Here is a 26,419-nt window from a genome sequence, read left to right as displayed (position 1 = left end):
AAGCCTAAAGACCATCACAATGATGGCAAGAAAACATACTAAAATAAAAATGAGCTGTGGCTGAGATTATCACTATATTTGGTTAGATTTGGTGAGGTAATCTTGGCTTCTTCATGCTCAAAAAGGAAGAAGAAGATCACGGCCAGCCAGGGAGATTCTTGAAGCATGGCTTGTCTTTGATTCTGCTCAACCACCACAGGAAGTAGCTAAAGTGGCGAAGTGATGGTTGAGGCAGAGATTAAAGCAGATGAAGTCATTTTCATCATGAAGCATCAAGGGCCAGAAATCCATCTTGGAGAGCAAGCCAAGGATGGAGAGCTCGGATTGATGAAGGGTGATGATCAAGAAAGGACTAGAGGTAATTGCATGTTGGGTTTTGCATGGTTATCTCTTCTCTCTCTATGTGGCCGAACCAGTTTCTTGAAGGAAGAAGAAGTTGGCTTGGGTTATTGGCTTCAAGTGTGGAGGCTTCTCTCTTCTATAAAAAGGGGGAACAGCCACTGGTTGAAGTAAGGAGTTAGAAGTAAGCAGTGAGAGGTAAGGCACAGGATTCTCAGAGCTACCTAACCTTACAGATTTTCTTCTCCTTCATTGTATTCTGTTTAGTATTTTTCTGTTTAATTTTGTCATGTCTTGAGTCTCATGGAAAAAGGCAAACAGTGAGGTTTGTATGAAAAAGCCATAGAGCGGAAAAAGGTAGAGAGTGCAAAATTAAAAGAAAAAGCCATAGATGTCTTAGAGTTCCTTTGTTCATCTATGTTGTGTTTCATGATTCTGTGGGAATCTCCTTGTAAGTTGGGTTAGCACTTTACATTTTGTAATCTGGTTGATTATAGTGAAATTCCATCATTGTTGTGATGGAGACTGGATGTAGGCTGCACTGCACTTAGCAGCCGAACCAGGATATATCTGAGTGTAATTTTCCTTCTCTCATACTCCATTTATGTTTTCTACTGCACAGGAGCAAAAACCGAAAATGTCTCGTGCCAAGTAACGAGACAAAATGAAAATGTCTCGTAGCTAGGGACGAGCTAAAAACAGAAAAGTCTCCTGTAAATCCAGCAAGTGTTAGCAAGAAAAAGGGGCTAAATAGTAAATATAAAAACAAAAATATAAAAACACACAACACACAATATTCAAACAAAATATAAAAAACACACAACACCACATGACACAATTATTATTGCACATTTACATTACAACAAAAAGCTGAAACAGAGTGGTTCTTGCACGGCGGTTTCCACGGCTCCTCCTTTTGATTCTTTTGCCTCCAAAGAGGATCACAAGCCATTGAGGCTTTCCAATTGAGAAAACACAATATCCCAAGCCAATTCCGAGCACCATTCCAAATGCATATCCTATTGCCACTGGTTTCCAACCAAACCCAAATTTGTCTTCAGCCTCAGAAGGTGGATCATGTTGCAAAGGGACATTGTTATTGCATTGAATTGACAATGGGAATCCACATAGCCCCATGTTTCCCTCATAGGAATCGTTTGAAAATGCATCAAACTGTTTTCCTTTGGGTATTGGTCCCACCAATTGATTTTGGGAAAGATTCAAGACTTCAAGAAAGTTTAGATTTGTCAATTTAGTAGGAATATTCCCAGTAAGCATATTTGAGGAGAGATCCAATGATTCCAGGTTTGTCAAATTTCCCAAAGAGTGGGGAATATGACCAACAAGTCTGTTATGTGAAAGGTTGAGGCCTTTGAGTTTATGAAGCTCTCCAATAACATCTGGAATCTCTCCTTCAAATTTGTTTCCAGAGACATCAATGAAGGCAAGAATGGTTGGAATTTTCTCAAAATCTAATCTAACCCCTTTAATTGTTTCAGACAACGAATCCTCGTAGTCTTTTCGAATGTTTATCGGAGAAATACCGCCAAAACTATAAGTTTTGAAATAATCAAAACTGATTTGCACTTCTTCCCCAAAAACACCCTTCATGGCTTGGAAACTTTTTATGTAGGCTTTTGGTAACTGGCCACTAAAGTTATTGGATGAGATATCAAAAACAAGTAAATGGGAAAACGCATCTTTGGTTTTCAAGCTGACAATGGGTCCATACAACTTATTGGATTGTAAAACTAATATCCTCAAATTCTGTAAACTTTGAAGCCAATTTGGAAATCTATCCTCTATTTGATTGTTGCCAAGATTCAAATCCATCAAATATTCACAGTTGGACAAAGATCTAGGCAAATGGCCTTCCAATTGGTTCCCATTGAGATTCAATGAAATGAGATTCCTTGGAAATGTACTCGGCAGAGTGCCATGAAGTTTATTCATTTGCAAATCCAAAACCTCGAGGTTTGATGAATTGGCAAGGCATCGTGGAATGGTGCCTCTGAACTTATTGTGCGACAAGTTGAGAATCTGGAGAGAAGGTGCATTACAAATGAAGGAAATATCACTCAACAAGTTGAAACTAAGATCAAGGTTTACAAGTTGATACCATGGGAATTGGCCTACTGATGACAACTGGTTATGTGAAAGTTTCAAATACTCTAATGAATGCATATCATGTATCCATTGGGAAACTTTTCCTTCAAGTTTATTTTCTGATAATTCGAGAGTTTTCAACACTGGAAATTCGCACGAGATTTTGGAAAAATTAGTTAAATCAACCTGAAACAATTTCAACTCGAACAAGTCGGTGAACTGGTGACCGGCATTGGTTTCAGAACATGGTGAAAATGAATTAAAACCTGAAAGAGAAAGAAATCCAAGGTTTCGAAACTTGGAAAAAAGTGAAAAGTGGAGAGGACCACTCCAATTGCCTGACAAACACAAGACACTGAGATTTACAAGGTTAAACATTGATTCTGGAACATTTCCTTGTAACTTATTCCCGCATAAGTTAAGAGCCCGCAAGGAAAGGGATGAGATTGCACTCATGTGTCCAGTAAACTGATTATTTGATAGATCTAAGGCGGTCAAAAATGGTAAAGAGAAAATCCAAGATGGAATTGTCTCACTCAACAAGTTATCATTTAAATACAGTTTAGTCAAACTTGAAAAACCTGTTATTTTGTTAGGTAGAGGCCCCTGAAACTTATTATGAGAACAATCCAATTGAGAAATTTGAGTTAAGTTAGCTAATGAAGATAGCAATAACTTTCCTCCTATATTGTTACCTGCAAGAATGAGTGTTTCTAATTTGGTCAATTGACCAATTACTTTTGGAAACTGATCATTAAATCTATTGTATGAAAGGTCCAAGTGAGTGAGATGTTGAAGGTTTGAGAGAAATGATGGGATTGAGCCACTAAATTCATTGTATGAAAGGTCCAAGTAAGTGAGATGTTGAAGGTTTGAGAACAATGATGGAAATGAACCATCGAGGTTGCTTAAAGACAAGTCCAAAGAAGTTAGATGTGTAAGGTTAGAAAAGGAAGGAGGAATTTGTGATCTTGGGAATTGACACCGTGAAAGATACAAAAAATTAAGAGAAGTACTGCAATTTAACTTTAGAACATGGACTTGAATATTTTCATTTCCAGATAGATAGAGCTCATGAAGATTGGGTAAACAAAGAATGTGACTTGTCAAATGACCCCTTATTCCAGTATTAACAAGACTAAGAGTAACCAAAGGGAAGGAAAAAGACCAATTGGAGAAAGTCGTAGTGATGGAAGACATGTCAGTACTATCCAATACAATCTCTCTTAAAGCAGTTGCATTTTGCAGCAACCTCTTCCAAGTGGTTTCTTTCCACTTTAAACGATGATTAAAAGAGAGATCAAGTGATTGTAATTTGGAAAGGTGTGAGATTTGGAAAGGGATATCACCTTCAAACCAACAAGCAGATAAATTCAAGTGTATGAGACTCACAAGCCTTTCAAACTGAGACGGTAATAAGGGAAGGTGAGAACCATAAAAAACATTGAAAGCAAGGTTGAGTGTTTGGAGATGAGTAAGATGGAAAAGGGTACTGTTAGGATGGATATTACCTTTAAGTGTACTACAACTGAGATCAAGGCCAATCACGTGACCAGACACAGAATGGCACGTGACACCCATCCATGAGCAGCAATCTGTCCCATTTTCCCACGTACTCGTCTTTGGATAAACATGGTGGCACTCATCCTCATAAAAAGAGTAGGTGTCATTACTGAGTTCAGTGTTGATGAAGTGAAGCAATGCAGAACTCTCCTCTGAATGGCATGAATGATGAGAAGACAAACATGCAAAAAAGTGGAACAACATAAACATATGCACACAAACCAACACTCTAATAAAAGACCCCATTGATTATTATTGTGCCACAACAAGCTAAGTGTATATGTAATGGCTTAACTGCAGATTGGGATTGGTATGCCACTCATCAATCAAGAACCATCTATTTATAGCCATCTAATTATGTTGGAATTAATGTTATGGACTTTATTATTGTTCTCCTATCATTAATCTGTGTTTAACTTTAGTACTTGACCATACACAGGATGGACGACTTTAATTTAGACCTTTAAATAAGGGTCATTTATAAGTATATATACGTACCCTATAATTTGACTATTTCTTTCATTTTTGGTCATTATTTTCACACAATACAATAGACAAACATTTCTTTATACATCCACCATCGTTTTCGTTTCATCGTTATATAATATAATATTAACCAATCTTAAATTTCTTAAAAAAAAGTTTAAATATGTGCACACACACCACCACTCTAAGGCTGGGTTTGGTAAAGCTTTTGCTTTTTAAAAGTAGCTTATGAAAGCTGTCTTTTAAAAGATAGCTTTTTAAAAGCTGCAGCACTTGCGTTTGGTAAAATCAAATTAAAAATGACTTTTAATAAGTACAAGCACCACAATTGTGTTTGGTAAAACAGCTTTTAAAAGTTAAAAAAATTATAATAAACATGTTTATAACAAAAAATAATTTTTTTTTTCAAATTTTTTAAAAATTTATATAATATTTTAAAATAAAATAATGTTAAAATAAAAAATTCATAATAAACATAAATATAATAAATAAATTCTTTTATTTTTTAACTTTAAAATTTTATATAAGTATCATAAAAATTTATTTTATCCTAAACATCATTACTAAAAATACTAAATTAACATATTTAGTATTTATTTTATTATATAAGTATCATAATAATTAACATATTTACTTGATTTATTCTCTGTACTAATATAAATAAATTTATCATTAGTCAATAATAAAATTTGTATGTAATCCAATGTTAGTACTGGGTACGTTTATTACCCACCTATATATATTAGCTCATCTTTATAGATCACAAAAAATAGGACACTTATCTCAAATAAACTACTCTTATAATTATATATCTATATTTACATATGTATATACATGTTGTTATTATAATTTTGACTAGTGTTCATACAAAGAAAATTTTATGATTGATTTTCATAAACCAGATCAACCTCTTCCCGTTTCAAAGAACAGAGAAAAACAAACATAATAGATCTACTGAAAAAATACAAAATTAACGCAAAAAAAATTAACATAAATAAATAGAAGTTCATACCTAATATGTGATAGAGATGTATTTGTATTGAAATTTGTGAAGATTAGGTTGAAAAATAAAAAATATATGAAGATTGTGTTAGAATTTGTGAATGTTAGGATGAGAAGTTAGAAATATACAAGGATTTTAATGACAATATAATTGCGGGAAATACATGCGGAAAAATGAAAAAAATTTCGTAAGTATAAGCCAGCTTTGAAAAGCTCCCTCCTAGGTGCTTTCAAAAGCATCCCTAACTTTTAAAAGCCGTAAGCACAAGCACTTGGGCTTTTTAATTTACCAAACGCAAAATGATGTGCTTGTGCTTTTGAAAATCACAAACACCTCTTAAAAAAACTTTACCAAACCCAGCCTAACAACCACCAACATCATTATTGATTATTCCTTGATAGTTTTATATGACTCATATCACATATATCAAGATTCATGTATTTATAGCCAAATAATAATGTTCATACTATCCCAATCTATCATCAATGTCCAATAAGACCAAATCAAGTCTAATAAGTAGTTTTCTTCTAACGTCAGATTTAGATATATGTGGTTCTCAACTGAGAGTATTATTAACCGGCCTTGTTTAAAGCAATAACAGTATTTTATATTTACTCCAACCATCAAATTTTATAAACCATTCTTGCTTAAACCACTGATTAGCTTCATATAATAATAATTGAAATAGTAGACAAAGAATTAAACATTTTTTTGGAAGGAACTTGATCAAGTTTATCGCGATTCACTTGATTGGCTACGTACATATTAACATATATATGTGGCTTACTTTCATTAGCTTGAAATCAATTAAGGAAAAGAAGCAAGGAGATTTGGGTTGCATGGTATTCAATAACATTTATATGTACACTATTTTTGACCCAGTTATATGTGGCTATTTAATTTCTTTAGGCGATTTTTATAAATCATGCTAGGTGTATACATCGAGAGGTCCATGTAAATGAGTGGAAACTACGTTTGAAAATAGCGTCATATGGATGGGTTAGAAACTTGGAATAATGGAAACTAGTTTGAAAGTTATTCATCTCACAAGATAAAATACTACCAAATTTATATTCTTACAACCATTTAAGTCTCATAAATTTCAGTGAAAAATAATATTCCTTTCTGGACATAAAATGAGTCTTGTTAAAATTAACTAATAAAAAACAAAAATGCTATTTGTACACCAAAATCAACCACTAAAATCAGTCATCAATATGTATTTATTTTTAATATTTATTTATATTCCAATATGTATTTTATACTAGTAGTGGACTTTAGTGACTGATTTTGGTGTACATCTAACATTACTCAATAAAAAAACATGATCCTTTAATTTTAAAATTAACATTAGTTTCTCTTAGTGGGACAAAGATATGGGAAAAAGTAGAATAAAATAATTGAGAAGATAATTTTCCATAATATATAGATATTTGTGGAGAACCTTAGGTTGACTGACCAAGCGTTTTGTCCATGAAATCACGTTAATAGTTATATGTTTGTTTGCTGTGTTTCTTCCAAGGACTAAGGAACAAATTAACAGGGGATATTATAATATATAGAAGCTGAAACCAAGGTCAATATATAATACAAAATGTTATATGTGGAAATTAATGGGGATAGGAAATATTAAAGACTTTTAAAACAAAAGATGCACCATCAAGAGCGAGGTCCATGAAAATGAATGGAAACTACTTATGAAAATAGCGTCATGGATGGGTTAGAACTTAGAATAATTTCATTTCTTTATCATTTGAATGAGTCAAATGAGAAAAAAGAGTTGGAGTGAGAGGCTTATATGGTTTTGTTTGTTTGTTCCTATGTGTCATGGAGTAGGAAGCTTGATTTTTTCTCCCTTAGAATTATTAATTATACTCGCTGTAACAGGCCAATTTGGGTAACAAAGAAGCAAAATATACCGAAAGTTATATTATTGGGTAAGTGTGTAAAATCGATGCTGGAACTGCAAGAATGCAGAAAGAGTTGAAAGAAACAGTTTGCTAAAATAGCTTAAATAGCAAGAAAACTGAAATTGCAATTGTGTGTTCTTCTTACTTTCCATTTTTCTTGATCAACACTAACATCTCTTTGTATAGCAATTAGCTTCTCTGCTTTCAGCTGATGGCTTAGTTTGTATTAAATAAAGAGATTAGTAAAGACATTGACAAGTGTGTGCTTGTTTAGGAGTTGGGACACTCAATTAAACAGTAGAATTAAGTCAGAGAGGTGGAAACTAACGTGTAGCGTTGTTGAACTTGCATGGAAACAGAACAATTTAATATATTGGGGAGACAATTATATACTACTATAAAAGCATAATTTACTTGCAACATCATCATATGTATGTAGCAACACACTTACAAATTATAAAACAAGACTTGCAGACATTTAAAAAAAAAAAACAAAAGAAAATTACAATCCCAAAACAAGAAAAAATATAAAAAGAGACAACAGCAGTAACCAACATCTGAAACACATTTCCCATGCAACAATGAACTTGAGAGTGGCCCCAAGAACAAGAAGTTGTGGCCATTAAGTTGTTCTTGCACGCCGATTTCCGCGGCTCCTTCTTTTGATTCTTTTGCCTCCAAAGATGATCACAAGCCATTGAGGCTTTCCAATTGAGAAAACACAATATCCCAAGCCAATTCCAAGCACCATGCCACATGCATATCCTATTGCCACTGGTTTCCAACCAAACCCAAATTTGTCTTCATCAGCCTCAAACGGTGGATATTGTTGCGAAGGGACATTGTTGTTGCATTCAACTGACAATGGCCATCCACATAGCCCCATGTTTCCCTCATAGGAATCGTTTGAAAATGTATTAAACTGTTTTCCTCTGGGTATTGGTCCCACCAACTGGTTTTGGGAAAGATTCAAGACTTCAAGAAAGTTCATATTTGTCAATTCATTAGGAATATCCCCGATAAGCATATTTGAGGAGAGATCCAATGATTCCAGATTTGTCAAATTTCCCAAGGATTGGGGAATATGACCAACAAGGCTGTTATGTGAAAGGTTGAGGCCTTTGAGTACCTGAAGCTCTCCAATAACATCTGGAATCTCTCCTTCAAATTTATTTTCTGACAAATCAATGATGGCGAAGACTTCTGGAATTTTTACAAAAGGGGTTCTCTTTCCTTTAATAATTGGGGTTATAGAATCATCATATTCTGGAATAATTCCTGCATTTTCATAACTGAACTGACCACTTTGAACATAATAATTCAAACTGCTTTTCTCTTCATCAAGAATCTTCATGGCTTGAAAATTTTTTATGTATGCTTTTGGTAATGAGCCACTAAAGTTATTGTTTGATATGTCAAAAATCATCAAACTTGGAAATATCATTTTAGATTTCAAATTGGCAATGGGACCGTAAAACTTATTGGCTCGTAAGACCAGTATTTCCAACCTTGATAGATTTTGGAGCCAATGGGGAAACGTATCTTCAAATTGATTATTACCGAGATTTAAATCCACAAGATCTATGGAATTGGACAAAGATTTCGGTAATAAACCTGTGAATTGGTTGCCATTAATATTCAGTGTGGCAAATTGACCATGCTTAAAAGTATCTGGCAAAGCCCCATAAAGTTTGTTCATTTGTAGATCCAAAACCGAAAGGGATGACTTATTGGCCAAACATTGTGGAAATGTTCCTGTGAATTTGTTGTAGGACAAGTTGATAACTTCCAGAGAGGTTGCATTACAAAAGAAGGAAGAGATGTCATCAGCCATCAAGTTGAAACTAAGATCAAGGAATTCAAGTTGATACCATGAGAATTGGCCCATTGATGTCAACGAGTTATGTGAGAGATTCAAATAAGTTAACGAATCTATATCATGTACCCATTTGGGTACTTTCCCTTCAAGTTCATTATTGAATAATTCAAGATAAGTCAAACTCGGAAATCTTCCTGAGAACTTTGACCAACCAATTATATTGTTGGAAAGCAACTGTAGAGCAGCCAAACTGGAGAAAGTGTAATCAACACTAGTTTCATGTTTTAGCAACAACGAACTGCAACCTGAAAGAGAAAGATACTCCAAATTTTGGAGCTCAGAGAAGAGTGAAAAGTGGACAGTACCACTCCAGTTATGTGGTGATGACAAGCACAAATGAGTAAGGTTGAGAAGATGGAAAATCGATTCTGGAATGTTTCCTTGGAGCTCATTGTTGCACAAGTCTAGATACTCCAAGGAAAAAGATGTGATTGCACTTATGTGCCCTCTGAATCTGTTATTTGATAGATCTAAGTATCCCAAAGACTTGAGGGATAAGACCCACTGAGGGATTGTCCCATTTAATAAGTTGCCTCTTAGGTCTAGTGTAGTCAGATTTAAAAAGGCTACTTTGTCGGGTAGTGGTCCCTCAATTTTATTGTTAGAACAATCCAAGGAAGAGAGTTGAGTTAAGGCAAATAATGAGGATGGCAACTTCCTTTGGAAATGATTATACGAAAGGCGAAGGGATTGCAAATTGGTTAGCCTATCAAACACATTTGGAATTTGACCACTAAGCTTATTCCCTGAAAGATCCAGGTGAGTGAGATGCTGAAGGTTTAAAAGTGATGACGGGATTGAACCCTTGAGTTCATTCGATAACAGATCCAGGTGAGTGAGATGCTGAAGGTTTAAAAGTGATGACGGGATTGAACCTTTTAAGCTACCGTCCTGCCAAATCAAGGAAGTGAGATATGTTAGGTTAGAGAACGATGAAGGGATAGGCCCTTGGAAATGATATCCTGAGAGATCCAACATACTAAGAGCAGGGGTACAATTCAACTTTGGAACATGGATTTGCAAGTCTGGATTATCGCCACCTAGATTGAGCTTTTGAAGATTGGATAAACAGAGAATCTGACTCAAGTGTCCCCTTATTCCAGTATCATGAAAACTAAGAGTAGTAATCAAAGAGGAAGACATGTTGGCAATCAAAGATAAAGAACTTGGTATTGAAGACATGTCTGTATCATCCAATACAATCTCTCTCAAAGATGTTGTGTTTTGCAGGAACCTCTTCCAAGTAGTTTCTTCCCACATTAAATCAACATTAGATGAGAGATCAAGTGATTGTAATTTGGAAAGGTGTGAGATTTGAGAAGGAATTTCACCTCCAAGCCCACAATGAGCTAAATTCAAGTGTGTGAGACTCACAAATCTACCAAATAGAGATGGCAATTCAGACCCATAAATATCATTCTGAGCAAGAGTAAGTGTTTGGAGATGAGTAAGATAAAAAAGAGTGCTGTTGGGATGAATATTACCTGCAAGTCCACTGCAAGTGAGATCGAGGCCAATCACGTGACCAGACACAGAGTGGCACGTGACCCCCATCCATGAGCAGCAATCCGTCCCATTATCCCATGTCCTCATCTTTGGATAATGGAGGCAGAAATAAGCATAATAATCACCATCCTCATGAAAGGTAGTACTAGCAAAGACTTCGGTTTTGAAGTGAAGCAATGCAGAGCTCTCCTCTGAATGACATGACTGAGAAGACAAACATGCCAAAAGGTGGAATAACATAGACATATGCACACACACCACCACTCTAATAGAATAATACCCCATTGATTATTATTGTGCAACAACAAGCTAAGTGTATATGTATATGGCTTTTTTACTTAAACTGCGGAATGGTATTGCTATGCCATTCATCAATCAAGATCCATCTATTTATAGCCATCTAATTATATTGGAATTAATCTTATGGGCTTTATTATTGGTCTCATATCATCATAATTCATAAGCTTTGCTCATATCATTAATCTGTGTTTAACTTAAGTACTTAACCGTACACAGGATGGACGACTTAAATTTAGACTTCCAAATAAGGGTCATTTGTAAGTATATATGCGTACCCTATCATTTGACTATTTCTTTCATTTTCGGTCATTATATTGACACAATATAATAGATATTATAATATATGTATTATAACATATGGATATCTATATACATTCAATACAACAAAATCAACTATGGATGGCTTGACGACGACTACTACTATTATTATTATTATTATTATTATTATTATTATCTTCCAACAATAGACAAACATTTCTTTATATATACACCATCGTTTCATCATTATCAATAATATAATATGAGTTTAATTAGAGAGTTAACTTTTTCAATTTATATTAAATTTTTTATTTTAAATTTTAAATTTTATATTCTAAATTCTTATCATAAAAAAATTAAAAATAATTTCACAATAAAAAATTAACTAATATTAATTGCTTAAAAATTAATTTCATGTAATTATATTTTTGATATAGTATACGCCAAACATTATTCTAAATGCACTTTTTTTTTGTCCAAGTGTTCAACCCTTCAACAACATCATCTCAAGTCTTTCCTAATAATTTTATTGAACAACATTAAAATCACCAATCAAATCAAAACACATTATATCTCTAAATTATCTATCTAAATCTTAATATTAAAATAACCATCTGCACACCTAGTAAAATGAGCATTCAATATATTCATTATTCACATTGTTTAGTATTTTCATTGTCTATCTATACTTTTTCGATGCAAAAACTAATGTCACGGTGGATAGTTTAGAAAAATGTCGTTTGGTTAGTGATGAGAATGCATGGGATAATCGAGAAACAGAGTCCAAAGTCAAAAGAAATTAAAGTAGAAGACCTAAGTCGTGCAGGCAGACACAAGGGAAGGTGTGTAGAAGAAATGTCCATTTACTTTGAAGATTTCCTAACGTGTTTGCTGGGATATATATAATGAAATGTAATTGAGTTTTATTGAAAATTGTAGGGATAATAAATAATTATTTAATTAGAATGCATGCACTATAATTATTTTTTTCTTCTAATAATCGATAACATTTAGTAAATGTTAAATTATTTTGTTAGTCTTTATAATGTATTTAAATTTGTATTAAAGGTCTCTATATATACTTTAAAAAAATTTAATTGAAAACCTACACTAATTTTAAATTTGTAATTAGATGAAATTTTTAGGAGAACAATAATCTAAATTTAAATGATTTGTTCATTCTTATTATTTCAAAACTAAAATGAAAAAAAAAAAAAAGGAAATGTTTAGAAGGAATATAATGTGATCATAATTAAGCAATTTCACTTAACCCATCTCTTGCATACATTGTTTGTCCCAGATCTTTCTCTAGTTGTGTTGCTAATTTTTGCCATTAATTATTGAAGTAAAAGAAAAATAATAATATACTTTGCAATCTAGCTAACATCAAATTAACAATTAAGAGTTGCATTTTTTATTAGTTTTTTACATGATGAAATGAGTCTTGATAATATCAGTTAAATAAAAAAATGCTCCTTCCATTTTAAAATATAAGTTTCTCTTAGCTTGACTGACCAAACGTCTTTGTCCATGAATTCACGTTAATAGTTTATATGTAAATGAATGGAAATAGCGTCATGGATGGGTGTTGGAAAATAATTTCATTTCATTAGTCTTTGAATGGAGTCAAATGAGAAAGAAGAGTTGGAGTGACTTGTGACTTACTGGCTTGTGAGAGTTCTTATATGGAATGAGAGTATCAATTCAATACAATTTGTTTTGAAAAAATAACACAGTATTTGTTATTAAAGGGAAATGAAATCATTTATGACAAAAATTACTCTTTTTTTTTTTTGGTGAAAGTTATATTGGAAATGTTCTTTGAATCAAACAAAATAAATTGAGAATTTTTTGGTATTGTTATTATTATCTGTTAATATATTTGCAATAGATGTAACTTGTAAACTTATATAAAGCTCTTAGCAATGAAAGTATAGAACCATTAAAAGTCTAAAAATAGAGGGTGAAATAGATTCTCTTAATTTTTTTTTTCAAATTTTTATAAAGTATAATCTCTTATTATATACTCTTTAAGAGGGATAAAAAAAAATTTTGGTTCCCAACTAGGATATAGCCAATTAGAACCAACTAGTTTTAAAATAGAAGGTCTATCATAAAAAAAAAACTTCACTATTTTTAATTTTTCGAATTTTAAAACTAAAAATACAAGGAATTGACTTAAGTTGACTTATGATGTAGTTGGTTCCTTAGACTTACAAATTTGGTTAGACGCTATTGAGTTTTAATTATTATTGTTGGTAATTATTGTATTATTTTTTTGTATATATTTTTTTTTTTTACTGATTTGGAAATAATAGATGATTTGGCAAAAATTGAGTGGTTGATTCTAAAATTTTGCCAAGTAAGCGATGCTACTGACATGGCATTAGTAGGAGAAGAAAGATGTCTTAAAAACAATGACTAGTGCTAGGTAAACAATGACTATGTTGAACAACATGAACAACCATCAATCAAATAAAAACACACTGCACTTTCAAATTATCCACCTAAATTTTAATATTAAAATAACCATCCATACACCTAGTGAAATAAACATCCAATATATATCTATTGTTCACATTGTTTAGTATTTTCATTGTCTACCTATATACAAGCTGAAACCAAGGTCAATATATAATACAAAATGTTATGTGTGGAAATTAATGGGGATGGGAAATATAAAAGACTTCTAAAACAAAAGAGGCACCATCAAGAGCGAGGTCCATGAAAATGAATGGAAACTACTTATGAAAATAGCGTCATGGATGGGCTAGAACTTAGAATAATTTCATTTCTTTATCATTTGAATGAGTCAAATGAGAATAAAGAGTTGGAGTGAGAGGCTTATATGGTTTCGTTTTGTTTGTTTGTTTGGGTAACAAAGAAGCAAAATATACCGAAAGTTATATTATTGGGTAAGTGTGTAAATCGATGCTGGAACTGCAAGAATGCGGAAAGATTTGAAAGAAACAGTTTGCTAAAATAGCTTGAATAGCAAGAAAACTGAAATTGCAATTGTGTGTTCTTCTTACTTTCCATTTTTCTTGATCAACACTAACATCTCTTTGTATAGCAATTAGTTTCTCTGCTTTCAGCTGATGGCTTAGTTTGTATTAAATAAAGAGATTAGTAAAGATATTGACAAGTGTGTGCTTGTTTAGGAGTTGGGACACTCAATTAAACAGTAGAATTAAGAGAGAGAGGTGGAAACTAACGTGTAGTGTTGTTGAACTTGCATGGAAACAGAAAAATTTAATATATAGGGGAGACAATTATATACTACTATAAAAGCATAATTTACTTGCAACATCATCATATGTATGTAGCAACACACTTACAAATTATAAAACAAGACTTGCAGACATTAAAAAAAAAAAAGAAAATTACAATCCCAAAACAAGAAAAAATATAAAAAGACACGAGCAATAACCAACATCTGAAACATATTTCCCATGCAACAATGAACTTGAGAGTGGCCCCAAGAACAAGAAGTTGTGGCCATTAAGTTGTTCTTGCACGCCGATTTCCACGCCTCCTTCTTTTGATTCTTTTGCCTCCAAACATGATCACAAGCCATTGAGGCTTTCCAATTGAGAAAACACAAAACCCCAAGCCAATTCCAAGCACCATTCCAAATGCATATCCTATTGCCACTGGTTTCCAACCAAACCCAAATTTGTCTTCAGCCTCAGAAGGTGGATCTTGTGGCAAAGGGACATTGTTGTTGCATTCAACTGACAATGGCCATCCACATAGCCCCATGTTTCTCTCATAGGAATCGTTTGAAAATGAATCAAACTGTTTTCCTCTGGGTATTGGTCCCACCAATTGATTTTGGGAAAGATTCAAGACTTCAAGAAAGTTCAGATTTGTCAATTCAGTAGGAATATTCCCGGTAAGCATATTTGAGGAGAGATCCAATGATTCCAGATTCGTCAAATTTCCCAAAGAGTGGGGAATATGACCAACAAGTCTGTTATGTGAAAGGTTGAGGCCTTTGAGTATATGAAGCTCTCCAATAACATCTGGAATCTCTCCTTCAAATTTGTTTCCAGAGACATCAATGATGGCAAGAATGGTTGGAATTTTCTCAAAATCTAATCTAACCCCTTTAATTGTTTCATACAAGGAATCCTCGTAGTCTTTTCGAATGTTTATGGTAGAAATGCTGTTATAACTAAAAGTTTTGAAATAAGCAAAACTGCTTTGCACTTCTGCTCCAAAAACACCCTTCATGGCTTGGAAACTTTTTATGTAGGCTTTTGGTAATTGGCCACTAAAGTTATTGGATGAGATATCAAAAACAAGTAGGTGAGAAAAGGCATCTTTGGTTTTCAAGCTGACAAGGGGTCCATACAACTTATTGGATTGTAAAACTAAAATCTTCAAATTCTGTAACCTTTGAAGCCAAGTTGGAAATGTATCCTCTATTTGATTGTTGCCAAGATTCAAATCCATCAAATTTTTGCAGTTGGACAAAGATCTAGGCAAATGACCTTCCAATTGGTTTCCATTGAGATTCAATGAAATGAGATTCCTTGGAAATGTCCTTGGCAGGGTGCCATGAAGTTTATTCATCTGCAAATCCAAAACCTTAAGGTCTGATGAATTGGCAAGGCATCGTGGAATGGTGCCTCTGAACTTATTGTGCGACAAGTTGAGAATCTCAAGAGAAGTTGCATTACAAATGAAGGAAATACTGTCATCACTCAACAAGTTGAAGCTAAGATCAAGGTATACAAGTTGATACCATGGGAATTGGCCTACTGATGACAGTTGGTTATGTGAAAGTTTCAAATTCTCTAATGAATGCATATCATGTATCCATTGAGAAACTTTTCCTTCAAGTTTATTTTCTGATAATTCGAGAGTCTGCAACACTGGAAATTCGCATGAGATTTTGGAAAAATTAGTTAAATCAACCTGAAACAATTTCAATTCCATCAGGTAGGTGAACTGGTGACCAGCATTGGTTTCAGAACATGGTAAAAATGAATTGAAACCTGAAAGAGAAAGAGATCCAAGGTTTCGAAACTTGGAAAAAACTGAAAAGTCGAGAGGACCACTCCAATTGCCTGACAAACACAAGACATTGAGATTCACAAGGTTAAACATTGATTCTGGAACATTTCCTTGTAACTTATTCCCACATAAGCTTAGAGCCCGCAAGGAATGGGATGAGATTGCACTCATGTGTCCAGTAAACTGATTATTTGATAGATCTAAGGCGGTCAAAAATGGTAAAGAGAAAATCCAAGATGGAATTGTCTCACTCAACAAGTTATCATTTAATAACAGTTTAGTCAAACTTGAAAAACCTGTTATTTTGTTAGGTAGATGTCACGGCCCAAAATAAACCATGACCGGCGCTCAGGAAAACAGTTCCCTAGCAAGCCTATCAGACTCAAATATAAATTAAATAAGAAAGTTACAAATATTTTAAAGAAATTTACAGTTTCTAAAACGAATAATTTCATATTTTTATTAAAAGGTAAAATAAATATATATGGATGGATCCTGCCTGTGACATATGGAGCATATGACGTCTAAGAACTCAACAAAAATGAAGTACCAATTGCAGATCATTACTCTTGAATAGAAGGCTCACACATTCAAGTATTTGTTCCTGAAAAATATTTTTAAAAAAACGGAATGAGTTTTGCAACCCAGTGACTAGACAATACATCTATAATCCACATGAGACCATATAAACATTATCATAAAAATAATCTTAGTTAGAAAATAATAATTTATATGAATATGTGAATCAATAAGGGAGTTCTCATACAGAAATAAAATCAAATAGTCCACACTTAGGCGGCTCCACCTCTAAGGGTAGCCCTTTCCTCTCGTGTGTCCGTACGGAATAACAGATCCAACGTGTGGCCTACACGTTAGGCTAGCAACGCCCCTGCTAGCTGAGGTCTGAGCCAGATGCATCTAGGTTAACGTCATAACCGCCGTTAACTACGGTTTTCTAATACGAGCCTCCCAAACCAATTCAAAACAGAAAATTTTAAATACAACAAATCTTTGATCTTTCAAATATATAAGGTATCGAATCAAATCAAATCAGATAATACTTTCTCATCCGAATCATATTCAATCATATTTTCTCAATCTTAAGGTATTTCAAACATGTTTCACAATTCCAAAATAAGTGAGTACCAACCAAATTTCAATACTTCAAAAATACATATTCAAATAAAACCAAATACTTTAAGATAATATAAACTTTTATTTTCAAACATACATATAGTCTCATCAAAATATATAGTCTCATGTGCATATTAAAATGAGCTTCACAAGAATAAATATTTTGTTCTAATAAATCAATTAGTAAAACCAATTTAAAATCATTTGATAATAATTTTTGTAAGTATAACTAAGTTCAAAGTTCCGTATATCAAAATAATTATAGACGTAAAACCAAACCATTATAAATGTAAAGCCTACTCACAACATGGTCCTAAGGGACCGAAGATATCAAACCCGGAGTGCCAGAATCCAAGGTGAGGAGGATTGAAGTAAAATGAAATGAATGAGCGCAGAATTGGATCGAGACGGCGGCAGCAACTTCCACTGCTACATCGCAGATGTAATCATAACATCAACAGCTCCAACCGTTCCATGATAGCACTAATACCAGTACCCAAGATAATTTCCAGCAGAAACGCAACAAATAGGGCGATAGTACTAAAACAGAGATATATTATCACAATTAAAACCAGAGCATGTAAGAAAAGAAGAAGATATAGCAGAGTAAAGGTGGAAGCGTTACAGTTTCATAAATGGAGTCAGAACAGGGGAAAAATTGTGCTGATTTAGAGACAAGAATGAAGGGGGTGTAGGGTTGAGCAAGATCACAACAGGGACGGAGACGGTTCATTAGTAGTGACGTCGGTGATGCTCCCCTGACGACAATAGCAGACGCGACGATGGTGAACGGCTCCTCCATCGTGACTCTTTCTTCCTCCCTTCACTGGCCGACTCAAACTCTCCCTCTCCATTCAGCAATGATGGTGACCCCCAACAGAGATGGCGGCGGTTGAAGCTTAGCGGCGACAGAGACAAGGCGCGGCGGCTGTAGCAGTTCGACGGCGGCGAGGCAGAACGGCGGCAATCCTTCTTCCGCGTCTCCTCTCTCGCACTCGTCCCCCCTCTCAGACGCACCTCTCTCAGTTCTGGCCTCTAATGGTGACGCAACTGCAGCGAGCTGGACGCGGCTGGTGGCGACGCGACGGGACACAAACGGCATGCTCCAGGCCGGCAGTGATGAAGTGCGACTCTCTCTCCTCGCATGGTGGCTCGGCGTGGACAGCTCCCGCCTTCCTCCTCCCTTCTCTTCTCGCGGTCTCCCCTTTTCTCTCTTTCCTTTTTCTTTCTTTCTTTTTTTTTTTTTCCGTCAGGGTCTGGGTGTGTGCGCTGTGAGGAAGAGGGTGTGACGGGAGTGAGAGTGTGTGTGGTAGTGAGAGGTGAGTGAGTGTGTTAGAAGAGGGTTAGGGTTTGGTTTGAAAAAAAAGAGGAACAAGGGGTATTGTAGGGATTTTACATTCTACCCTCCTTATAAAAATTTTCGTCCTCGAAAATTGATATAATCTTCAAAACTTTACATGGTTTTAGCACCTTACCGAACATGAGAAATGAGCATAACGAGGTGCAAAAGTTACAAGATAGGATCCGGATAAAACAATGTCATTGGCATTTCCCTACCCTCGTTCCCTTGACAACTCAGATATACATAACCCTCTTCACGTCGTTCGTCAATCTTTTCTAAATACAATTTTGGTTCTGTAGTACATATCCATGGTAGCAACCAGTCTTATGTCAAGTGTTCGAATTTCAACTTTCTGAACTTTCGCATCGGTAGCTGTGTCCTAAAGAACTAACGTATCGCTTGCTATATCTGAGAATCGCACGTGATATTGAAACAAACACGAGTTTGCTTAAAAGGATTCTAAACTTAGGCAGAAAAGAGCAAACATCACAGATGGTGTTCGCAAGAATTCGGGGAGATGCGTAGGATCGCAACTAAACAAGGATATACAAAAACAGTGAAGCATGGCAAAAAGAGAATCAATCGCATCTTAGTAAGAAAATCTGAATCAAGAAACTTCGATAGAACAATAAAAGAAAAGATAGTGTATGAAGTCAAAACAAGTTTATGTTGGATCAAAGAAGTACGAAGTTCACAAGAGATGGCCACTAAAATCAACGGTAATATTCACAAAGATTTAAGAGAATGACTAGAAACACAATTAAATAACACACAATCTTTTAGAATCAAAGAAGAGGAAGAACATACAAAGCCTAAAAATTTTATAATATTTATCGAGCAAAATAAGAACATTAGGACAAATGAAGTTAAAGAAAACAACAAGAAGCAACAGCACTATAGGTAAGGAAAGCTAAACAGCAACAAACATACAACGTAAATAAAATACCCACAACAATTATAAATCCAAATCCCAAGCAACAAGACAAAGACAATAACAGAGAGACAAAGCAAAACAACAAATAGAAGATTTGACCGCACTTTTTAGAAAGACAATTATACAATTATGAAAATTAAAAACAGTAATTATCACAAAAATTAACATCCTCATTTTCTCTTATCTAGAATTCTTTGACAAAGGCCATTTGAAATAATTATTGCCATAACCTTGAATATTAAGTATACTAGAATAAAATTTAATAGCTTTTGACTATAAATAAAAGACAAATAACGTAAAACATCATGAAAAATTGCAAGCAATCATCTCATTATTCCCAAGGCCAAAATTCACCTATATATTTAACTCATTTTTGTCATTATTGTAAAATAAAGTTAAATGATTTCCTATAATCATGTAGCTAAACTTAGTATGAAGTTACAAATAAATTCACATATAAAATAAAAATAATAATAAAACTAAAATTTAAAGTATTGGCAATTAACACACTAGGATCAATTATAATAACTACTTTATTCTTTTTATTTTTTTGGTCTAAATCTCCAATTATGAATTTGCTCTTAACATAATCAAAGCACATAGCAAAAGAATTTCAGAAAATTAGTATGAAATTAGATTTCTTGTAAAGATAAAACACCAAAAGAAAAAAAAAAAATCATATTCATAAATATATATACTTTATCTTTTTTTTTTGGATAAATGGAAAACACACATGCAAGTATAACTATAGTTATAGAAAAAGTTGACTATTTTTTATGTGAAAAGAAGAACAACAACTATAAACTATAAATTACCAATTGTAAACCAGTCATTATGCATACACTGATGCACATATTTTATATAGACAAATACCTATATCTGCTTTGCAGCAGTTTTCAACCGATATTAATGGCTCTTAAAATTTTAATATGCATAAGAATAAATAAAATGAAAATAGGAACATATAATCATCAATGGTTGGAGGAAGATGTGAAATCCTTGTAAAAGAAGTTTCTCAAAAGAAAAAGAAAAGGAAAAGCTTAAAGTAATGGTGAGGTTTTATGTATAAAATACATTCTGATAGAAATCAAAACGCCAAATGCTGAAATACTCTAACAACTTCGCAGAGTTAAGAATTATAATAATTAAATACTTAAATGAGTGCAAAGCAAGAGAACAGAGCTTCCATAATCGTGACAAAGAAGCTAATGATTAAGATGTAAAGCAAGGAAATATTCAAGTAAATACTCCATAATACTAATAATAAAATTAGCAATAACTTCGTTACAAGAGAAAAGACTTTCAAATTGCTAATCATTCAATAAAAAAAAATCCTAATTTGTTGAAAAATTTACCAAAATAGTCTCTATATATTATGATTGTCCTAATAAAATCTCAAGTTGTTTTGAATATTGATTCCCACTTATAAATTTAAAAGCAACAAAGTTCACAAAAATCCTATATTATCACATTAAAATAAATAATATATTTTCAATCCTAGTGAAAATTTAATTTAAAGTATCATTATATAGGTCAAGTAAGTACATAATTTTACTTACACTATTTTATTCCACAAACCCAACCAAATGTAATTCATGAAACATCAAGTTTCGTTGAGAAATCAGATAATTTTAAAACTAGAGTTATTAAGGGGTACATAATAAGAAAGCATGGTTTATAATAATTAATTGAATATAATAAAAAAAAATTCGTATAAGTAATTTATTTTGCTTTAAGAAATTAGATGTCTAGTCTTTTTATCAAAAATTGTCAACAATTCTTTCCAATCTCTAAGATCTACTTCTAAATATTACAAAGGCACTACAAATCAAGAAAATCAATCCCCCTAAACCTCTGAGAATAAGAACAATAGTTGAAAATAAGAAAATTTTTAGAAAAGCAAGGGTTAAGAAAATTCTCAGGTTTCTGATCATACTCAAAAGCAAAGTTCATCTTATAATCACCAACCAAAAGGCAAGCGTTCACAATCTTTCTCTCAACTTATCAAGCAGGAAATGGTTCCGTGACAAAAGTCATATTCAGCAACAAAAAACCATAATGGAAACAGATCATCAATTAGAAAAACAAAACTAAACTTCTAGATTGAAAAAGAATTTCGATCCAGCTAACTTATCACCCAAATAATTCACTACACTTAAGAAGCAAAGAAAATCAACAATCGAACAAACAACAATAACACTCTATTCATATGTTGCATCACATAGTCCTTCTTAAGCAACTAAATAGCTGTTTTCAAAATTATTAATTTGAAAAAAGAATAAAAAAACTAATCAAAATTATGTTAGCTTCAAAAATCATCAACATAAGAAGGAAAATCTCAATATCGCTTATCAAATCCAGAACAAAGCATCTCGATCAGAAACTCAGCAAATTCATGCAATCCACAAATCCAAATACAATTTTATAAGGAAATCAGATTGTAATTCACAACAAACATAAATCAAATCTTTTAAGTAACTCATGAACTATTGACATTAGGAATCATAGAGACCAACCCAAAGACGAAGAAGATTAAAGCACACATTCACAAAATCGGAGAAAATTAGAACTAGCTAGGAGAGAAATCGCGAACCAGGACCAAAACTGAAACCCCTTGCAAAAACACATTCGAGAAAATCTACCAAAGGATATGTCAAGATTAGATACAAAAGGACAAGAGTAGTAAGAAGCGGTAGAGGACGCATGCTCTCAATAATCAGAAGACAACAATGACATAGAGGACAAAGAAGATATTCCTATAGGCCTTTGATAGTGCCACAATTTGTACAAATAGGCGCGCTTCTATTTATACAATTGTGATCCTATCATAGGACACTTGCTCCATATTACACAGATTAAACCTAAGCTCTGATACCACTTTGTCACGGCCCAAAATAAACCATGACCGGCGCTCAGGAAAACAGTTCCCTAGCAAGCCTATCAGACTCAAATATAAATTAAATAAGAAAGTTACAAATATTTTAAAGAAATTTACAGTTTCTAAAACGAATAATTTCATATTTTTATTAAAAGGTAAAATAAATATATATGGATGGATCCTGCTTGTGACATATGGAGCATATGACGTCTAAGAACTCAACAAAAATGAAGTACCAATTGCAGATCATTACTCTTGAATAGAAGGCTCACACATTCAAGTATTTGTTCCTGAAAAATATTTTTAAAAAAACGGAATGAGTTTTGCAACCCAGTGACTAGACAATACATCTATAATCCACATGAGACCATATAAACATTATCATAAAAATAATCTTAGTTAGAAAATAATAATTTATATGAATATGTGAATCAATAAGGGAGTTCTCATACAGAAATAAAATCAAATAGTCCACACTTAGGCGGCTCCACCTCTAAGGGTAGCCCTTTCCTCTCGTGTGTCCGTACGGAATAACAGATCCAACGTGTGGCCTACACGTTAGGCTAGCAACGCCCCTGCTAGCTGAGGTCTGAGCCAGATGCATCTAGGTTAACGTCATAACCGCCGTTAACTACGGTTTTCTAATACGAGCCTCCCAAACCAATTCAAAACAGAAAATTTTAAATACAACAAATCTTTGATCTTTCAAATATATAAGGTATCGAATCAAATCAAATCAGATAATACTTTCTCATCCGAATCATATTCAATCATATTTTCTCAATCTTAAGGTATTTCAAACATGTTTCACAATTCCAAAATAAGTGAGTACCAACCAAATTTCAATACTTCAAAAATACATATTCAAATAAAACCAAATACTTTAAGATAATATAAACTTTTATTTTCAAACATACATATAGTCTCATCAAAATATATAGTCTCATGTGCATATTAAAATGAGCTTCACAAGAATAAATATTTTGTTCTAATAAATCAATTAGTAAAACCAATTTAAAATCATTTGATAATAATTTTTGTAAGTATAACTAAGTTCAAAGTTCCGTATATCAAAATAATTATAGACGTAAAACCAAACCATTATAAATGTAAAGCCTACTCACAACATGGTCCTAAGGGACCGAAGATATCAAACCCGGAGTGCCAGAATCCAAGGTGAGGAGGATTGAAGTAAAATGAAATGAATGAGCGCAGAATTGGATCGAGACGGCGGCAGCAACTTCCACTGCTACATCGCAGATGTAATCATAACATCAACAGCTCCAACCGTTCCATGATAGCACTAATACCAGTACCCAAGATAATTTCCAGCAGAAACGCAACAAATAGGGCGATAGTACTAAAACAGAGATATATTATCACAATTAAAACCAGAGCATGTAAGAAAAGAAGAAGATATAGCAGAGTAAAGGTGGAAGCGTTACAGTTTCATAAATGGAGTCAGAACAGGGGAAAAATTGTGCTGATTTAGAGACAAGAATGAAGGGGGTGTAGGGCTGAGCAAGATCACAACAGGGACGGAGACGGTTCATTAGTAGTGACGTCGGTGATGCTCCCCTGACGACAATAGCAGACGCGACGATGGTGAACGGCTCCTCCATCGTGACTCTTTCTTCCTCCCTTCACTGGCCGACTCAAACTCTCCCTCTCCATTCAGCAATGATGGTGACCCCCAACAGAGATGGCGGCGGTTGAAGCTTAGCGGCGACAGAGACAAGGCGCGGCGGCTGTAGCAGTTCGACGGCGGCGAGGCAGAACGGCGGCAATCCTTCTTCCGCGTCTCCTCTCTCGCACTCGTCCCCCCTCTCAGACGCACCTCTCTCAGTTCTGGCCTCTAATGGTGACGCAACTGCAGCGAGCTGGACGCGGCTGGTGGCGACGCGACGGGACACAAACGGCATGCTCCAGGCCGGCAGTGATGAAGTGCGACTCTCTCTCCTCGCATGGTGGCTCGGCGTGGACAGCTCCCGCCTTCCTCCTCCCTTCTCTTCTCGCGGTCTCCCCTTTTCTCTCTTTCCTTTTTCTTTCTTTCTTTTTTTTTTTTCCGTCAGGGTCTGGGTGTGTGCGCTGTGAGGAAGAGGGTGTGACGGGAGTGAGAGTGTGTGTGGTAGTGAGAGGTGAGTGAGTGTGTTAGAAGAGGGTTAGGGTTTGGTTTGAAAAAAAAGAGGAACAAGGGGTATTGTAGGGATTTTACAGTAGAGGCCCCTGAAACTTATTATGAGAACAATCCAATTGAGAAATTTGAGTTAAGTTAGCTAATGAAGATAGCAATAACTTTCCTCCTAAATTGTTACCTGCAAGAATGAGTGTTTGTAATTTGGTCAATTGACCAATTACTTTTGGAAACTGACCATTAAATCTATTGTATGAAAGGTCCAAGTGAGTGAGATGTTGAAGGTTTGAGAGAAATGATGGGATTGAGCCACTGAATTCATTGAATGAAAGGTCCAAGTGAGTGAGATGTTGAAGGTTTGAGAAGAATGATGGGATTGGGCTAGTAAATGTATTGTATGAAAGGTCCAAGTAAGTGAGATGTGTGAGGTTAGAAAAGGAAGGAGGAATTTGTGATCTTGGGATTTGACACCATGAAAGATCCAAAAAATTAAGAGAAGTACTGCAATTTAACTTTGGAACATGGACTTGAATGTTTTGATTTTCAGACAGATAAAGCTCATAAAGATTGGGTAAACAAAGAATGTGACTTGTCAAATGTCCCCTTATTCCAGTATGAACAAGACTAAGAGTAACCAAAGAGAAAGACCAATTGGAGAAAGTTGTAGTGATGGAAGACATGTTAGCACCATCCAATATAATCTCTCTTAAACCAGTTGCATTTTGCAACATTCTCTTCCAAGTGATTTCTTTCCATATCAAACCATCATTCCAAGAGAGATCAAGTGATTGTAATTTGGAAAGGTGTGAGATTTGAGAAGGAATTTCACCTTTGAAATCACAATCAGATAAGTTGAGGTGTGTGAGACTCACAAATCTACCAAATTGAGATGGCAATTCAGGTCCAGAGATATTATTTAAAGCAAGGTTGAGTGTTTGGAGATGAGTAAGCTGGAAAAGAGTGCTGTTAGGATGGATTTTACCTTTAAGTATACTACAACTAAGATCAAGGCCAATCACGTGACCAGACACAGAATGGCACGTGACACCCATCCATGAACAGCAATCTGTCCCATTTCTCCACGTACTCGTCTTTGGAAAAAGCTGGGGGCAGTCATCCTCATAAGAAAAGTCGGTGTCAAAACTGAGTTCAGTGTTGATGAAGTGAAGCAATGCAGAACTCTCCTTTGAATGGCATGAATGATGAGAAGACAAACATGCAAAAAAGTGGAACAACATAAACATATGCACACAAACCAACACTCTAATGAAAGACCCCATTGATTATTATTGTGCGACAACAAGCTAAGTGTATATGTGATGGCTTTTTACTTTAACTGCAGAATGTTATTGGTAATTTGGTATGCCACTCATCAATCAAGAACCATCTATTTATAGCCATCTAATTATATTGGAATTAATCTTATGGACTTTATTATATCATTAATCTGTGTTTAACTTAACTACTTAAGTATTTGACCATACACAGGATGGACGACTTAAATTTAAACTTTTAAATAAGGGTCATTTATAAGTATATATACGTACCCTGTAATTTGACTATTTCTTTCATTTTCAGTCATTATATTTATACAATATAATATACAGCACACATTTTTTTATATG

At 34.2% G+C, this 26,419-nt stretch overlaps 4 protein-coding genes across 5 annotated transcripts; all 4 read right to left on the bottom strand.

Moving 5' to 3' along the window:
- Positions 1-608: 608 nt before the first annotated feature.
- Positions 609-4,364, bottom strand: LOC112763646 (receptor-like protein 9DC3). Its single transcript, XM_025809266.3, has one exon. The coding sequence runs from the start codon at positions 4,252-4,254 to the stop codon at positions 1,192-1,194; it is 3,063 nt and encodes a 1,020-aa protein (XP_025665051.3). The 5' UTR covers positions 4,255-4,364; the 3' UTR covers positions 609-1,191.
- A 3,360-nt stretch (positions 4,365-7,724) lies between these two features.
- LOC112767163 (receptor like protein 27-like) lies at positions 7,725-11,159 on the bottom strand. Its single transcript, XM_072222158.1, has 2 exons — positions 10,771-11,159; positions 7,725-10,664 (listed from the first exon to the last, which is right to left on the bottom strand). The coding sequence occupies exons 1-2, from the start codon at positions 10,842-10,844 to the stop codon at positions 8,030-8,032; spliced, it is 2,709 nt and encodes a 902-aa protein (XP_072078259.1). The 5' UTR covers positions 10,845-11,159; the 3' UTR covers positions 7,725-8,029.
- Positions 11,160-14,568: 3,409 nt separating this feature from the next.
- Positions 14,569-18,903, bottom strand: LOC112765422 (receptor-like protein 19). 2 transcript variants are annotated; one of them, XM_072222157.1, is made up of 3 exons: positions 18,132-18,903; positions 17,811-18,046; positions 14,569-16,976 (listed from the first exon to the last, which is right to left on the bottom strand). In XM_072222157.1, the coding sequence occupies exon 3, from the start codon at positions 16,541-16,543 to the stop codon at positions 14,852-14,854; it is 1,692 nt and encodes a 563-aa protein (XP_072078258.1). In that variant the 5' UTR covers positions 16,544-16,976; positions 17,811-18,046; positions 18,132-18,903; the 3' UTR covers positions 14,569-14,851. The 2 variants fall into 2 exon arrangements, with proteins under 2 accessions (XP_072078258.1, XP_025667106.2); XM_025811321.3 differs by lacking the exons at positions 17,811-18,046; positions 18,132-18,903 and having other exon boundaries at positions 14,569-16,273; positions 16,354-16,976.
- A 3,803-nt stretch (positions 18,904-22,706) lies between these two features.
- On the bottom strand, positions 22,707-26,132 carry LOC112765423 (receptor-like protein 9DC1). The gene is made up of 3 exons (XM_025811322.2): positions 24,106-26,132; positions 23,785-24,020; positions 22,707-22,950 (listed from the first exon to the last, which is right to left on the bottom strand). Exon 1 carries the CDS (start codon positions 26,072-26,074, stop codon positions 24,872-24,874), a length of 1,203 nt encoding a protein of 400 aa, XP_025667107.1. The 5' UTR covers positions 26,075-26,132; the 3' UTR covers positions 22,707-22,950; positions 23,785-24,020; positions 24,106-24,871.
- Between the last annotated feature and the right edge of the window lie 287 nt (positions 26,133-26,419).

Source organism: Arachis hypogaea, chromosome 17, assembly GCF_003086295.3.
Source record: "Arachis hypogaea cultivar Tifrunner chromosome 17, arahy.Tifrunner.gnm2.J5K5, whole genome shotgun sequence".
In the NCBI taxonomy this organism is placed as follows: Eukaryota; Viridiplantae; Streptophyta; class Magnoliopsida; order Fabales; family Fabaceae; genus Arachis; species Arachis hypogaea.
This window is presented reverse-complemented; position numbering and strand designations above follow the sequence as displayed.